Source organism: Gasterosteus aculeatus, chromosome 1, assembly GCF_964276395.1.
Source record: "Gasterosteus aculeatus chromosome 1, fGasAcu3.hap1.1, whole genome shotgun sequence".
Lineage (NCBI taxonomy): Eukaryota > Metazoa > Chordata > Actinopteri > Perciformes > Gasterosteidae > Gasterosteus > Gasterosteus aculeatus.
In genome coordinates, this window is record NC_135688.1 from 19,091,595 (window position 1) to 19,109,614 (window position 18,020).

Below are 18,020 nucleotides of genomic sequence, written 5' to 3' on the forward strand. Positions count from 1 at the left end.
TTCCTGTGTGCTGTAGTACTCGTGAACCGAAGGAAATCTGTTCATGACTACTGTTTAATGCAAAGACCCTGAACTGTTAAAAAATACTAGACACTACTGTTCATGTTGTTCATTCTGTACACATGAAATCCATTGTCCTCTGACGTCTAAGGTTTCTTCCCTTTTTTCCCCATGTTAGGACCATAGGATGTTGCATGTTTACAGACTGTAAAGCCCTCTGAGGCAAATTGGTTAATTGTGATTTTGGGCTATACAAAATAAAACGAATTGAACTGCATCTTCTCATGAATAGTGAAAAATGCATATTCATTTTATTTTGTCTCTTAGGGTCAGTCCTTATCTTCATCACACTAACAGCCAGAGAAAAACGTTCCTCAATCAATGAACCAAAAGTTATACACAAACTATCTTTACAACATCAATTATATTTTGAAATGCCACGCATGCAAAAGATCAATATGAAGACACAAAGGTCAAAGGGTCAATGAGTTTCTGCCATAAATGTAAGTAAGGAAACTTGAACGTTCATCCTAAACACACACTACAAAATCTCCCACGTGGTCAACAGAAGGCAGAAATGTCCCTTCGGCTGTATTGAAATGCAGCTTCCTTTATCACGTTACTCGCTGCTCCGAGTACTCACAAAGCCTTTTGATACGATGATGCTGCTGTTCTCTACATCGAGTCATCACTGTACATTTGTATCTGTTTTATAACTTTAAAAACAACACAAGTGTTGGAAGTGAAAATGAGTGATGATTCTAAATCTGTTGCAGTTTCTCTGACTCTGATGAGTAGATGATCAGGTGTGTTGTCCTCCACCTGGATACGATGTGCTTCACCTTGAAGGACGGGCACCGCTTTACCCAGACCAGGATATTATGGGATATCAGGCATGACCGAACCGACCAGCAGAAACCTTTACCCACGCCTTTTAAGGCCCCACTCAGCAGAGGTGCTCGTTCTGATGTGAAGAGAGAAAGAACTGGTAGAGATTCCTCCATGTCCAGAGCTGTGGCGGCTGGATAACTACCTTCTGACAGTCGTGTTGACTTCCCATTTGTCTGGTTATTCATATCTCTTAAATCAAAACAAACAGATTAAAAAAATGAATTGAATCATTTTGATATAATAACATACATATTAATAGTAATCATGTTCATTGCTTTGAAGTGGTCACAATGAGAGAGACCTTTATTAGTTCCACAGCTGAGACATTGGCAGGATTACAGCAGCAGACGGGACAGCGCAACAGGAGACAAAAACAAAACGTGTCAAAGGTCCCCAGAAGCGCTGTCACCAATTGTAAAAAGTTGTTAAAATATGTTTTCTCGTATTGAGATCAAATCGGCGTTGATGCTGCCCCCCGGTGGCCACTATGGGGCACTACAACAATGTATGTCAACACCAGGGCGTTCGTCCACATTCGGTTAATTCTTTCAAGCTAAAGAAATTACTACCGAACGAAAATAAAAAATTGATCATATTAACGCTAGCTGTTTTATTGTGCTAGAAACTAGAACACCGCGTTCATCTGTGGGAATAATACAGATAATCGTTTTATTTTTGAAATGCATAACAACAACATATTGAAAAAAATTGCATTCAAACTTCCGGCGACCCCTGAAGGCATCATTGCTCGTTGCCAACGTCACCCGGAACCAGGAAATGTCGAGCTTGTTGTGAGTCGTCGCGTTGGTTTTAACTGTTTCTTTTTCCTTTTCTATCCTGGGTCACAAATGTCGACCTCCGCCGGACCAGCTCTTTGGTCCTCGGTGCTGCTGCTGGTGCTGGTCGGGACTGTCGGTGCCGTGTCCGAACGGGGGACGTGGACCCTGAACATCGACAGCGTGAGTCTCCTGTTCGCTGTGTGGTCGGTGTTGTTGGTGATGTAGAAGCAGAGCAGGTTAGCTTAGCTGCTAACTAGTTAAACAGGATGGAGAGATATGGAGAGAGTTAAAAAGGTGATTGAGTATTTGGTTCAGGTGGTGTTGTTACAAGTCACATGTTACATTTATTATTTTCATTTATTTCTGCCACCCCTGAATGTGCATTATGATACTAGTGTTAGTGGATTCATGGGAATTTATTAATTTGTGATAATTCATTTTAAACTATTTAACTAGATGATTGATCAATTGCTTTTGGCATAATTTAAACATTATCTGGTTCCTGCTTTTTTCATCTTATGGATGAATGAAACAAAAGAACTAATTGCCATTTGAATCAATATTTGAAATCAATAATACATTATATACACCCACTAAGTCTGATCAGGTGTTTTGTTTGTTTGTTCCAGGAAACTCTGAAGAACCAGAACTACTTCTTCTACACTAAAACTCTGTTCAACAGCAGCTCCATTTATCTCAAGGGTAAGTGCATGCGTTCTCCGTCCAGCTCACGCTTCTTTTTATCGTGCCTGCGATCGGTGTGTTTCGCATTGCTTAGCACAAAGAATGGCGGCGAACCCTGGAGTGAAGTCGAGGACACAGCACGTATCTCCAGCATGCTGAAAATCTGTCAGAGGTTTACTGTAGTTATACTGAGTTGCATCTGCAGCAACAACCACAGTTTTTTTTGCAGTTGCAATTTTGTTGCAATTGTAGCACTTAAATTGTACTTGTAGTGGTTCTTATCTATAGCAAGTTGTAAATCGGCTTATTTGATGAAATTGCACTTTCTTGTTTCTTGTTCTCCTGGGTTCGGAGATCCTGACAGTTTGTACCCTTATGGTTGAAATGCACTTATTATAAGTCTCTTTGGATAAAATCGTCAGCTAAATGTCATGTAATGTAACTAGATTGTCCCCGTCCCCGTCCCCCCCTTCTTGTTTTTAGTGGTGTCAGAGACCTGCAACGGGTCACCACCTGTCGAGCTCGACGTTTCCTGGTATCTGAGGAGCTCGCACTGCTACAATGAAGTCTTCAGCCTGGACGTGAGAGTCGCTCTGTTCTTCTTGTCTGTTCTTCACTTCTGTTTGTTCTCTCTCTTCTGACTGGTTTTAGTCTGTTTTTAGGTGCCGTAGTAACACCGGTATACATTTAAACAGCATACCCACAAATAAGAACCTAGGACACATTAAGTTGTTTAAGGTATTATATTTGTAAAATGTTTTATTTTGTATTTCCAGGGGCCAAAAAAGACATTTTAATCTTGATGTATTTGTTAAGCTAATGTTTGTTACTTATCAAGCTGATATTTTCACAGAATATACTCAAGTCATCCTGAAAGTTACAGTACAGACAATATGTCAACTATTGAAAACATTACTTTCAAACTTATAGCGAAAAGCAATAAAAGCCAGGTTGCGTTATCTCGGAGGATTTCACCTAAAAATCCCCCTTTTTTAGCATTTTAAAGATCAAACCATACTTAATAATGAGCAAAGTAGAGAGAGATAATAATTGGTTGCAACCCAAGTTCAATGCAGTATTAATCAATGCATAATCCATAATCATAATCATGTCCCATAGAATAATAGGACATGTATCGTTTTTAATTTGCATGATCAGTTGAAATCGGCTTTATTGACTTTGTCCTCATTGATGGCATTGATGACAGCTTTGGGTCCATCTCCCATCACATGGATAATGTGAGTTACCCTAAAGTGGCTCACTGTACAACGACTCAGTCAGTCATTTGACACACAGTCTTTTTAAACAATTGTGTGGCTACGGCTTAAAAAGACGTTTGGCTACTGATCGCTGCAGCCTGCCGTCTCCGTCGTGTCTCACGGTTTGATGGCCTCCAGGCGACGCGCGCAGCAGATTACTTCAGCTCGACGGGGGTCGATCAAGTAGGAGGAAGTGGATATCATGTTGATCATCAATATCCTGCCATCACCTGCAAGCCAGCCATGAACCTCGAGGTGACACACACTCGCACATCGCTTCACACTGCAAACACACAATCATTCATGATGACGTCCTGAGTGAGTGTGTGTGCTGCTGGCGTTTTGAAGTGGCTGCGTTTGTTTCACAGTTCGGCCTGGAACCGGACGATCTTGAGATGAAAATGCGGCTGAGGCAGGTGAGACGTTTCAGCGCGAGCAGGCTATGAACTATGAACCCTGTTAACGGTACTCGGTCCGGTCTAATTGATTAAAGGAAAACTTTGTGCAGTCATCTTTTAACAATCGTTCAGTTTATTATCATTAAATGTTTTTTCTCCTTTTCTTTTTATCAGCCAAATACAGCAGTTGAGAGGAGCGATGCCACTACGAAGTCGAAGGTGTGCACATCCAACAAAGTCCGCCCGCAGTACAGCCAGTCAATACAATAGAGTGCTACACCACAGGAGAACATGCCGTGGGTTCCTTGATGAGGCCATGCACAGGTTATCAGCCAGCATGGAGCTGAACCAACAGCAGAGCTCCAGTAAACATTGATCTACTGATTTCTGCAGTTTGAAGAGCAGAGCAGGAAAAGGAAAAAGCACCTGAGATTCAGGAGAGCACAGCTAGAGGAGAACGTGCACCAACGCTCAATACCAGAGAGAACGTTCACTGGATTGCACCCTGCAGTAGAATATGTTGTAGTGTCTCTTATTTGCCATGTTTTTACATTACATTTTATTTACTATTTATAACGCACTCTTCATTAACATTCTGTCGATCTCCGTCTCTCAGGTTGCAGCAGTGAAGAAAAGGGATTCCCCCAAAGGAGGCGCAGCTTCACCCCCCCCCAAAGGAGGCGCAGCTTCACCCACCCCCAAAGGAGCCAGGGTATCAGCAAAACTCAATAATGAATTCAGAAGTAGTGTATTGTGCACTTTCATTTGAGCAAAAACGTAACAATAAGGTGCTTTTGAACAGCAGCATTTCCTTTTATACAGAACAAAAAACTAAATAGCCATAAATAATAATAATAATAATAATGTAATCTAATAATAATAATGCCCATATTTATTGCAAATAAACCACAAAGTAACCACAAAAACCTCAACTCCATTGTACAGTCTTCTTCTAACAATCGTTCACTGTGTTAAAGAACATTTACATTAGTCATTAGTCTGAGCAGCAGTATAAACTGTAAATAAGAAGTGGAGACAGTCATCGGGATGTTTTAAAGCTAATTTGCTGATGCCATGTTGTTGTTGTTGTTTGCAATAATGTGGTCATATTTGGCCTGAACGTGACAGAAAAACTGATACAGAAAAACTCTGTATAGAGCTGGTAGTGACCTGTCAATCACAAGGTAGACCCGCCTCAAAGAAAAGTTAATATGATGCATTTTGATCTACTGAGTCTAAATGGACTTTAATTTCCTAAAATAACATCAAGCTGTATTGAGGAATACTTGGGAGGGGCAAAAAATAAGAGACTGAGACATGTCAGCTCTCAGGCTCTGATTTTTTGCCCTTGTTCAATTGAGTCAAAAAGCCGTACAGTGGGGTTCTCTATGGTATCCGGACCCCTCCTCAGACTGCCACTTGCTAAAGTCAATAAACTCCAGCACTCTTATCTTCCCCCTGCCAGTGTTTCAGCAGTGTATGTCTTTTTATAAGTGTGGTAAAAATGTCCCCTGAATGCATGCTGCATAAGCAGTTGCTCACTGTGCCGATGGAGTTATTGATGGATTGCCTGTCTCGCTCAGGTGCCTGCGGCTGCTTCTTCCTTGGATGTGGTGGCAAAAACCTGGGAGGACGGACCCTACATGTTCATCCTGAGAATCAAAGAAAAGAGCAAACCCCATGAACCTGTTAACCCCCCCACACCCTGGACTCTACAATGTCAGTATCACACACACACACACACACACACACACACACACACACACACACACACACACACACACACACACACACACACACACACACACACATCACCAATCCACCCAACAGTGTAATGTAGCTCCTGTTAACCATTAACGTTAGTAATTTCCTGTCACTACAATTTAGAAAGCTGATAATGTTGTTTGGAAATAGTTCCTGATACCAGATGATAGATTTGTTTGCACAATCGTCCTGCAGGTTTTTAGTGATGTTGCTGTCTGCCGCTGGATTCTGACATTTAAAATGATAGTTAATCTCATCTCATTGCACACTGTCACTGGTTAAGTTGGACAGATTAATGGTTGAAGAGTGACTTCTTTTCATTATTTTTTAAATTTCATTCCACTGAATAACTATTCAGTTGCTGCTAACTATTTTGTGCACCGTGCAGTTGATTTGTGTTTTAATGTTGTAGAGCAGTGCTGCAAAGGGGCAGACAGTACCGAGAGCAAACGGACCAAATTCAAATCTGTATTATTTACACAGCGGACCATTGGGAGTCGGCTCTGAATGAGGCCGCTTGTTCCCCTCTGGTGTCCCCATGTCTGGAGTCTGAATACAGAGCAGTTGATCCGATGGCCTCTGTTTGTGTTTGCAGTGCAGATACGCATGACGGGTCCTTATGAGTACTTATCAGCTGCTGAGTGGCCCATGATGATGGTAAGGAGACACACGCACGCGGGACAGAGTAAACCCCCCTCGCCCATGTGGGATACCTCCGCCCTGGTGGGATGGGTGTGATGTATGATGTTGTCTCCAGTTCTACATGGCCATGTGCATCGTGTACGTGCTGATGGCCGTGCTGTGGCTGGCTCTGCTGGCTCGCCACTGGAGGGATCTGCTCAGGATCCAGTTCTGGATCGGGGGAGTCATCTTCCTGGGCATGTTGGAGAAGGCCGTCTACTACGCCGAGTTCCAGAGCATCCGCTACGACGGCCTGTCGGGTGAGTGAAGACGGGGGTGGGGGGTGAAGACACAGGGGTCTATGTGACTGGCTGAGGGGGGGGGGGCCTTAGGCTGACCCTGTGTCCTCCTGCAGTCCCGGGGGCCGTGGCGTTTGCTGAGGTGCTCTCTGCGGTGAAGAGGACTCTGGCCAGGATTCTGGTTATCATCGCCAGTCTGGGGTACGGCATCGTCAAGTAAGTTGGGAGGTTTTCTAATATTTTAATCATTTTAATAACTTGATTAAAAGATTTTGTATACACTTTTCTCTCTAATCCTTTTTAACTTTCATTTTTATATGAGACAATGACTTTACTTTCATAGAATATGTGTGTGTGTGCGCCCCCCCCCCCCCCCCCACTCCTCCCCCCACCAGACCCAGACTGGGGGCTTTACTCCACCGAGTCGTCGGAGTCGGTTTGCTCTACCTGATCTTCTCCAGCATTGAGGGGATCCTACGCATCAACGCTGTGAGCCCCCCCCCCCCCCCCCCCATCCCTGTCTCCCCAAACACCCAATCCCCTCTCACCCCACGTGTCTTAACTATCTGTCCCCCCAGGATCGAGGCAACCACTCCAGCGGTATGTTAATGTGTGACATATCGCTGGCCTTCATTGACTCCTGTGTTGTCTGGTGGATATCCTTTCACATGTGCCAACCAACACCGCAGCACTTCATTCACTTCCATTTTTAATTATATAATAGTATTAATATGAAATAACAATATATGATACTAACTAAACGGTCAGATAAAAGTTGGGATGATAACATAGTATTCCGTTTTTCTCATCTGATCTAAATCTCATCTTATTGTAGTGTGTATTGTAGTGTATCCATTTAAAGGGACGCCCATGAGTCTTCCTGGAGTGTAGAATGGGCAAATTCTGCAAACATTGTCCTAAAATATATGAACAAAATCAGGCAGCAAGTCATTGCATCTATTGATTTCCCTTTGTGTCCTACGTGAGTAGGAATGCATTCAGCGTCCAGGACCCTCTCTGGTTTGCTTGTGGTGTTTTTGGTTGGGTGGGTACCACCGCATCCGACTATCACAACCCCCCTCCTCCCTCACGCCCTCCACCCAGTCCAGCCATTTGAGCTGCACGCAACGAGCCGTGTGTGTTTACTGAGGGTGGTGCGCTGTGTCTGCATGTCTGTTCTCCACCCTTTACACCATCTCTCCCTTTGACTCCCTCTGTTTGCTTCCCAACACCTCTTCATCTTCCTCCTCATCCTCTAAATAGGCATTCACCCTTTCTTGCTCTCCGTACTCTCCCTCTTCTTCTCTGCTATTCTTTTCACCGTTTCTTCTTCTGATCTTTTACTTTTCCCGTAGGCTGAAGGTGACGTAGTCCTCCTGGCTGCTATTCCTCTGGCTGTGCTCGACTCCACCCTCTGCTGGTGGATATCTGTGACTGCAGCTTCCCCTTTTAGTAAAACGGTTTCTACCTCTCTCTCTCTCTCTCTCTCTTTGCCTTTCTCTCTTTTTCTGCTTCATCTCTGCTTATATATATTATGTGTCCTGCAAAATCCCCTCTACTAATACAAAGTAATTAACCAAAATATAGAAGAATTTGTTACAGCTTTGGCTGTATTTCTATTTCCAGTTTCTATAAATAACAATAAAAAATCTTAGAATGCATGTAAAACTTTAGAAACTGTTGGTCTTATGCTATCTCATCCCCCATGCAAATTCAAGGGTTAGACCTCAATTGTTTTCATTAGGAGACGGTCGTTCAGGGTGGTAGAAGTGTTTCTGAAACCTGTGGACAATGTTCCTTCACTGTGTGCGCACATCTTTGTGAGTCTGGCTCAGACGATGAAGCTGCTAAAGCTGAGGAGGAACGTTGTGAAGCTCTCCCTCTACAGACACTTCACCAACACGCTCATCTTCGCTGTCATAAGTACGAAGAAGCACTCTGTTGGTCTTCCATGTTTGAAACGCACACTTCAAGTCTTTCAAGCTTGTATTCGTTTTTTTCCAGTGTCTGCCATCTTCTTCCTTTGGTCCACCAAGACCTTCAGGACGTCTAAGTGTCTGTCTGTGAGTAGATGAACCCTCTCTGCCTAAATGAAGTCATGATGAACCGTAACGTCCTGACCTCATCCACAATTCTGCCCTTTATCTTCTCTCCTGAATCTATTGCACCCTCATTTTATTTCCTGTCAAGGAAGGTTTCTTGTTGTACAAAACCTTTTAGTTGCCTAAAAATCCCATAAAACATTTATCACGACGCAATATGCGAATATTGTAGGAAAACCAACAACATTTTGCCGTTGTGCCAACAGTTCATTGAAGAAACACTTTTCTGCAGAAAATTAGCAGTATTCAATGTTGCAGGGTTGATCTAATTTGACTTCAGTCGCAGTGATTTATCAAAGTCCACTGTGATTTTTATGAATTTCTCATGATAGTTTTATAAACTATTTTTTCCCTTAACCCAACAGTTCCCTTGTTGTTTCCATTAGTACCCAAGCTTGGATGCAAAAGTGTGTATCTCCACCATCAGATGCTTTTGCCATCCATGCACAGTTCAGGAGTGTTACAACACCTTTCCGTCATCATTTTTCTAAAGTCCAATTTGTATTGATTCTAAGGAAGATGTTTAGGCCAGTGGAGAAGTACAGGTTCTCTCTCTCTCTACAGGACTGGAAGGAGCTGTGGATAGAAGACGCTTTCTGGCGCTTCCTGTTCTCCATCATCCTATTGGTCATCATGTTCCTCTGGCGACCCTCGGCCAATAACCAGAGGTAACGTCCATTTTTGTTCACACCTTTTCTCCTTTGAACTGTAAAGTTAAGTTAGTGTTTTGTTTGTTTGACAGGTATGCCTTCAGTCCTCTGTTGGATGAAGAGAGTGAGGAAGAGGAGAAGGAGCCCACGATGAACGAGGCTTTCGGTTAGAAACCTTCCTCCTCTTCACCCTTCCACCTTTCCTCCCTCACCTGTTGCCTCCTTATATATTACTTTGCTGTGTTATTTTTGTCTCACCTCAGTAGCATTGATGATTGATAGTTGATTTAGTTATTTTGTTAGTTAGTTGAGATTAAATGTTCAACATCCATGTAAATGTAAATGAGTTCATTTTTTAGCAGATAAGAGTTAACCAGTTATAATTCAATTATGAATGAAACGTCTTTAACTAGATGTCTGAACTAAATTGGCATGGAAAATTCTGTATGTGAGTTGATTATATCCATGTGTTGTTTTTTTCTTCATCTTGTTTTTTACTTTGGTGCATCTCCAGAGGGGATGAAAATGAGGGGCACGAAAAATGAGACCAACGGCACGGCCCAGGCCATCAAGGTGGTGAGTGAGATCAGCAGCAGCTGCCATTTTCAATTTAATAGTATTTTCCTTTTTAGCAGAGGTGTCAAAAGTATTCACATTCATTACTCAAGTAGAAGTACAGGTACTAGGGTTTAAAAAGACTCTTGTAGAAGTTGAAGTATCGACTCAAGCTCTTTACTTAAGTAAAAGTATAAAAGTACTGGTTTCAAAACTACTTAAAGTAAAAAAGTAATGTAAGAAAGTCCATTAAGAACAAACTCTTAATGCGTAACCTCGCTCACACAAAACGTCAATCCGTTACAATGTGATCAGAAGGTGCCTGCAGATCACGTGAACTGCCGTTGGGATGGTGGAAACATGGAGATACTCAGAGACACAACAACAAAACAACAAATGTATCTAATTAACTTAAACAGATAAAACCACAACCCATTTTCCAGTGACACGAGTCACACAGGTAGACTGCAGTGTCTCCCCCAGGTTCACTACGTCATGGGGGGGGTGAGTTTTTACGGGATGGGAGGGGGCACCCCTGTTTATAATGATGGGAAACACTGAACTGGCAGCGGTCCGTTATCAAAACATTGGCCAAATAGTATGTTCAGGCTTCATCTGCAAATACAGAATCCCTTTGTGTTCATTTCTCAAGCCGCATTAAGACACACATCACTTTATTTAATACGCTACTTGCAAGTCGCTGAGTTGTGCCAGACTCTCAATAAAACATTTGGGACAAACCCACGGTCATGAAGATACTCATTTAACGTTACATGGAATCTGCGTGAAGAGGAGGAGGAAGAGGAAGAGGAAGAGGCTCCGTGTCGCTAAATACCAACTTTCCACCGACCACTTTTCCCACCCGGTGTCGCTCCGATCTGCCGGCGCATCGCGGAGGAAACCAATCGGGTGTCTGGATGCTAAATGTTTATACTTCTCATCTAAACACAATCAAATGCACTCTGTCCGCATAGCGACATTTATCTAGATGGGGGTTTTTGTGTTTGTGTTTTTGAACTACGACAAGCCGGAAGTAACGAGGCTGTTTTTAAAATGTAAGGAGTAGAAAGTACAGATATTTGGGTGGAAATGTAAGGAGTAGAAGTAAAAAGTCGTCTGAAAAATAAATACTCCAGTAAAGTAAAGATACCCAAAACATCTACTTAAGTACAGTACAAGTATTTGTACTTCGTATCTTGACACCTCTGCTTTTTAGTTGTTGTGAAGTGAGATGTATCAATTGGGCTTTGGTACAAGAAGTTGGTTTAAGGTTTTGTGAGGATTAAGACTTCCTATGATACCATTTTTGTCATTGCAGGTAGGGCTGTCACGATAACTCATTTTTGTTGTTCAATATCTTGCATTAGTTGTGATAAACAATATTATTGTAATTTTCAGACCATTGTATGCCACTGATTACATAATGACGACATTCAAACGTCATACTAAAACACACATCGCTAGATAGAGCGATACACAACTCGCAGTATTTACAACTGTGTGTGTGTGTGTGTGTGTGTGTGTGTGTGTGTGTGTGTGCGCGCGCAATTTTCAGACCTTTTTATGCCACCGATAACATAATAACTATAACAGCATAGTAAACTATTTTCAAGGAACAAAGAATATTTTATTTGTCAGAATAGTTAAACATTAGAATCTGAACGGCGTTCCTCCCGCCCAAAGAGGCGAGCAAGCAGTCCGGAGGAACGGACAGTAGTTCAGGTTGAAAGACCGGGCGGATGGCTGTTGTTTTGGGTGAGAGTTTAGCTTAGTTGGGTTCACTGATTCTCTTCGCCTGACGGTGTCCGCTCTGTGTCCGCTTTCACAAGGAAAACGGACGGAGGCAGCACCATCAACTTAAATGTTGGTGACGTTCATTTATATGTAAAATGAATATCGCAACACCAAAAATGATTGCACTCAATTTCAGATAGTGTGCGATATGTCATTTTATCGCATATTGCGACAGGCCAAGGTACACCTCAGTGATTCAGCAGGCTCTTTTAAACAGCTCATTCTCATCGTACATTAATATTCCACACGATCGAGTTACCAAAGTGTTGAATCATTTTCATTAACCTGAGATAGTCAAAGTTTCTAGCTTCAAGAACAATACGTTCTTCTTATGACTTCCTAATGCCAGCTGACTGTTTTTTTTTCAGGATGAGGATCTGAAATGGGTGGAAGAGAATGTCCCTTCATCTATAGCGGATGTGTAAGTCCTCATCAGCAAGATGTCTACATGTTGACACTGATTTTAACGTAAAAATGAATATTCAAATCTTCTGCTTTCCCTTTCTGTCCCACAGTGCCCTGCCCCCCCTGCTGGACTCTGATGAGGTAAGTCGTCTTGCATTTTTTTTTTAATCTGTCCTCAAGATTTGGACGTGTCTGCAAAAAAGACACGCTAACACTGGTGGTTTATAATATTCGTCGTTCTGTCAGCAGCAGAAGGTGGCAAACTATCGATGCAGAGAGTAGCTGTTGCCGTGTTACGTCACATGTGTGATCGTTCGCGGTGCTTCTATTAATGATAAAACAGAAAGATGGTGAACATTTAGGAAAGCCTTTTTTGATATTAAACACAAATCCGGCTGAATCTCTTTAATATATTCAACATCCTTTTTTTACGTTGACCCTTTTTTCCTACCATTTTCCAAATTATTTACTTTTTTATCTCCAAGCTGAACTGTTCTTTATATTTTTTTTAAAATGATCCATCAATCAACAAAGTGCTTGGATTCAAAATCTTATGTAAGCTGCTGAATTACACTAAGAGATATTAAAATCCATAGACGCTATGGGGTATTTCCTTTATGGTGTTTAGGGAAGGTGGGGGAAAGACATCTGGTCTCTGGTCTCTTTCTGGTCTGATCTCTTAAAATGCGTCCTTCACTTTATTAAAATTTTGCAAAAAGAATGTTAACATATTGTGCTATGATCTGGCAGACTGATTGGATAACCATAATATTATAATTCCAAAAGGTAAATCAAGCTAAAAAGTGCTTTTTATTTAAGGCAAACTTAAAATCTTTTTTTTGGGTGCATCTTCATTTTGTTTATATCCTGGGCAGTGTTTCCCACACCATTATAACAGGGGGGCGCCCCCTGAAGTTGTAAACCAAGGGGAAACACCGATGGGTATGCCATTTTCGAGCAGTGGCCTGAACAATGTCTTCCCCTCCTTCTTCCAGCCTCTTTCTTGACAAAACTATTTCTTTGACCTTTCTTTTGAACAACAGAGGGCAACATTATGGAGGCCTCCCAGGAGAAACTAATAAGGCCCATCATTATTACTAAGTGTGATGTTGTGTTTTCTGTTGCAGGAAACCTTGACCACAAAGTTTGAGATGTCCAAAATGGAGTGAAAACCGAAGAGGAATGACGACGGGACGGGAGAGTGTTTGTAGAACAGAAGGATGACTAATGCAGATGTTGGTGTGCGGGGTGGATCCCAGAAAAGGAGTGGTGGCTCTCTGTGTGTGTGACTTTATGAGCTTTGTAAGCCTTGATTATACATACGCTGGGAGTAGAATCCATCACAACTGCACAAAGTTCTCCTTTTATTTTAATGGCCTGTTCGTGTTTATATTTCTATAGATGTGTATACATATATATTTGCATTTTTTTTCTTTTGACATGTTCAATCTGTTAAGGATCTCTGCTACAGAGTGGGTTGTTTGTCTGCTTTTTTTCTCTTGGGTTTTGGGTTTGTTTTTCCAGCTTTGGTTCCAGTGTATTTGTATTTAAACCATTAAAACTGTTTACGTTCGGATCATTTAATCCAGACTGCATTTGACGATTATATTTTCTTTAATGTTTTTTGCTTTGCCAATGTAGTTATTTCTGCAAAAGCAAAAAAGGACTGATTTGCTGCATCAATTCAAATGTAGGACATTCAACGAAGAAAGTTATATAGTAATACGCAGAGCGTAAGTAGTAATATGGCAAAGATGAAAAAAAGAAGGCGATTTTTTTCAGAGAGGACTTCAGATCAGACATACGTTTGTTTCAGAGACCACTTGAGAAAAAGAATGACCAACGTGCAGCAAAAAGACACCATGCCAGAGAAAATGGAAGTCAATTCCAAGGTTGTTGATCCTCCAATGAACTTTTACCTACGTTCACTGGAGGAACAAGTACGGGTTGAGCTTAAGGACAGCCGGGCAAAGCTCACCCAAACCAAATCTGTGGGGAGAGTTCTCCAGATCGACGAGGACAGATTGCAACAGTTCCTCGATCTTCTCCAAGAACATAAGAATGGAGATGTACACAAGGAGATGTGTAGCCTGAAAGCACAGCTAAAACAGGCCAGAAGCAAGATCCCAACTTCTCTGGATGGTGCTGAGAAACCGACATCCATTATCAAGATGCAGCCCGTACAGTTGCAGATAAAGGGAGAAAAAGAGTCCATTGAATTGGAAAGTCAACTGGAAATTGAGAGGACTCAAACAAAGGAGCTATGCATTCAATTGACAACATTGACAGAAGCTCTCAAAAACCAGGATGAGGCAGCAATCGCAATAAATGAGAGATTCCAGGACTTCGATGACATCCAGATCACCAATTGGAAACTGGAGGCAAACAGGATGGCTGCGGCCCTGAAAGCAGCAGAGAACCAACTCCAATCTGAGAGGATGAAGGTAGACAAAGAGGCCCTTCAAAATGACCCGTACGCTAAGACCTGTGCTGCAATGAAATCGTTTACAGCAGCTAAAACTAACCTGAAGTTGAAAAATGACCTGGAAATTGAGAGGGCTCAAACAAAGAAGCAGCACATGGAACTGACAAAGTTGTCAGAAGCTGCATTAAAAAAGATGACGGAAGATTTCAAGGCTTTTCATATGGACAGAATGAGGCAACAGAGAGCGGAAACAGAGAAGATGGCAGCTTCCCTGAAATTAGCACTGGGTGAGAACGTCCCCACTCAGCAGGTGACGACCAAGCAGAATGAGATGGAGCTGCACAAGGACTGCAAACGTAATCAGGCCAAACAGACGAAGGCTATCATAGAGCTCACAGCTGCTCTGAAGAAGTCTGAGCAGGACCAGAAGAATGCACATCATCAGTGGCAGCAGGAGAAGTCTTCCCTGACCTGCCAGCTAGAAAAAGAGAAAGTTGAGACCATCAAGAACACGGAAGTTACCGATAGTCTGTTGGAAACCTTCCGTCAGCAAACGACCTCCCTCAAGACACAGATGAATTCCTCACGGGGAGAAACTCTTCACAAGCTGCAGACGCAAGACAAGATCAACAGAAAACTCACAGCTGCTCTGAAGAAAACGCTTGAAGATCAGCTGGAGAGTGAACATTTGAAATGGAAGCAGGAGAAAGAATGCCTGCAGTCTGCCATGTTGGAAAACTCCTTTGACCAAAACAATGAAAAAGGGAAGAACAAAGACCTCTTGGCCGCTGTGGAGAAAGCTGAGCAGCAGCTGGAGGGTCGCACCATTGAGTGGGAGCAGGAGAGGACTTCCTTCAAAGCCAGGCTGGAAAAAACATGCCAGGACCTTGAACATGCCCAGCTGAGGAACATCACTGCTGTTCTTGCAATGGAGAAGGAGGCTGTGGAGATGTTTGAAAGAAACCAGGCATCCCACAACCAGCTGGAGGAACAGAGAGCAGAGACTAACAAGGTCACAAGAGCTCTGAAAGAAACTGAAGATCTGCTAGAAAAGCAAAGCTTCAGCTTTCAGCAACTGACATTACAGCTTGAAACATCCTGTGCCACCAAGCTGGAGGTGCAGCAGGAGGACCACAACAACCTCCTAGCTGCTCTGCGGAAGAAGTTTGAAGATGACAGAGAGAGTGAATGTCTCCAATGGCACGAGAAGAATTCTTTCCTCACTCAGACCATCACCTTATCAGGGTGGAGAGGTTTGCGTGTCCCAGTGAACCTGAGGGCTGTGTTGTCTGGAGCCTGGTGCTCCTGGAGGGTTTCCCCTGGCAAAGAGGTCTCAGGCGAGGGACCAGACCAAGAATGGTTCAAAAAGACTCAACAAAACAAGATAGAGGAGGGTGGAGGTGAAGGGCTCGACGGCGAGCGATACACCTTTACTCTCCCCTCCCCGTGGGCTCGCCGGGTAGGGGGTGCGCTGCTGCATGGGCCGTCAGTGTCAGTGGGGGGTCTAGACGGACCAGGCCCGGGCCGATGCTGCCTCTGGGGGAGGTGGCGAACCTCCACACAGCCGGTAGATAAAGCTCTCGTTCCCTCGTGATTGTTGGCCGTGTCCCTAATTGTTCCCCGTCTAATCACCTGCGTCTCCTCCGTGTATTTATCCATGTCCCTCGTCTGGCGTTGGTTTGTTTGAGTGCTGTTCGTAATCCTGTTCCCGCTTTCCCTGCTTGCTCCTGTAGGTATTTTGTATCCTTAGTTAATTAAAAGTGATTTACTAAGAATACCAAAATGCCAAAGAGCGAGCGGGAACAAGATGAAGCCAGAAGAAGATAACGGCAACGTCACCACCCAACCAAAAAATGACAAACAAACCATGACGAGAGAGCAAAAGACATGACGAGAGAGACAATGGTTTAAACACACCGAGGAGGTGCAGGTGATTGGACACAGGAGGAAATAATTCGGTACAAGGCAACAATCATTAGAGGGGTTGAAAACACAAGCTAACCCAGGGACACGTTATGAACATTAATATACCAACACACCTTTCTGGCCCTGACCGTAAGTGACTTACAAACATCCTTTTAATCGTACTTCCTATTCAAAGAGCAGACACTACGGTGTGTCAGGGCTTGATGTCACCATTGTACCTGCTTCACTACAATAGCTGGTCCAACTGGCGTCATAGGCTTCATCTGAACGTCCCTCCCACAGTTTCATTAAATGTTATGTTTCAGTGTTTCAAACTGCTCAATGGTGCTTCCAGCAGATCAGATCTATGTATGCACCAACACACACGACACAACACAAGATGCCTATCCAGCTACCAATGTGTGGATTTCTGTCCCTTGAAGGACAGCTGGCGACCATACTGGGTTTTAAACATAAGGAACCTTTTCCATTACCCACACACGTAACAACACACACACACGTAACAACCAGAATTTAACATCTTTAGTGACCGTTCTCTGTAAATCGCAGGTCGATTGATTAAAAGAGCACAAGACAAGACTCAGTGAACCATAAAACATTATATAAACACATAAGACGCTAGAACAAACTGCTCTTAGTGATAACATTAACTCCGTTATCCCCCCAACTGCATACAGGCCAGACTCTCACCATGTCCTGTTCTTATGAACATCAATGTACCAACACACATTTATAGCAAATACACAGCGAGCAGCTCACGTTACCGGAAGTCGCTGCGTCTGCCCGCATCCGCCCGTAGTTATTAGTTATGAACTTCAGATATCACATTCTAAGTCAGTAACGTTACAGAATAAATACACAAAAAAGTGAACTTGCTTTGCTCTTTTTGTGGTGTGATTATAAACTAACTTTACAATTAGTTGTGTTTTATGGAGCCAGAAGCATCAAGCTGAAGGAGAACGATGTGTGTGTGTTGACATTAAGCTATCGTAGCGTGGACATGGGGGGGGTTGAAATAGCTTGAATCCTATGCAAGAAAGAAAGAAAAAAAATCCTTCCATACAAGTTAATAAATGTGTTTGCTGTTGTGGTTTTTATTGCCAACATTGATGGAATCTCTTCTGCCTTAAGATTGCAATATTACTTTAAGCTGAAAGTAATTATGAATTAGTAAAGTATTATACGGGAGGTATCAATTGATTTAATTTGAATTTAAAATAACCGGAAAATGTTCTTCTTTCTGGCTGAAATGCTCCAGAGGAGAAGCGTATCTTCCTAAATCAATTGAAATATGAATAACTTTACTCTGACTCTGCGTCGTTGCGTCGACGCACTCGTTTCAACTCATGGTTCTAAAAGTCTTGCGTGTGTTGCAGAGCAATTCACCTCCAGAACAACAGGCGGAGTAACGTGTTTTTGTTGAAGACGACCTAGAGAGTCACGTCTATTTATTTGTTTATTGCCCCGT

The 18,020-nt window shown here is 42.7% G+C and overlaps 1 protein-coding gene across 2 annotated transcripts; it reads left to right on the top strand.

The window, feature by feature from the left end:
- The first annotated feature begins 562 nt into the window (after window positions 1–562).
- LOC120832817 (transmembrane protein 87A) lies at window positions 563–13,785 on the top strand. Of its 2 annotated transcripts, none has more exons than XR_013466609.1 (21): window positions 563–1,850; window positions 2,300–2,372; window positions 2,838–2,935; window positions 3,752–3,868; window positions 3,982–4,029; window positions 4,186–4,230; window positions 4,628–4,723; window positions 5,595–5,730; window positions 6,371–6,432; window positions 6,533–6,716; window positions 6,812–6,911; window positions 7,091–7,184; window positions 7,274–7,351; window positions 8,510–8,618; window positions 8,700–8,758; window positions 8,890–9,465; window positions 9,540–9,613; window positions 9,962–10,023; window positions 12,165–12,217; window positions 12,312–12,342; window positions 13,329–13,785. XR_013466609.1 is itself a non-coding variant. In XM_040199474.2 (21 exons), exons 1-21 carry the CDS (start codon window positions 1,572–1,574, stop codon window positions 13,368–13,370), a joined length of 1,944 nt encoding a protein of 647 aa, XP_040055408.2. In that variant the 5' UTR covers window positions 563–1,571; the 3' UTR covers window positions 13,371–13,785. The 2 variants fall into 2 exon arrangements, 1 of the variants encoding a protein (XP_040055408.2); XM_040199474.2 differs by having other exon boundaries at window positions 9,362–9,465.
- Window positions 13,786–18,020: the final 4,235 nt, after the last annotated feature.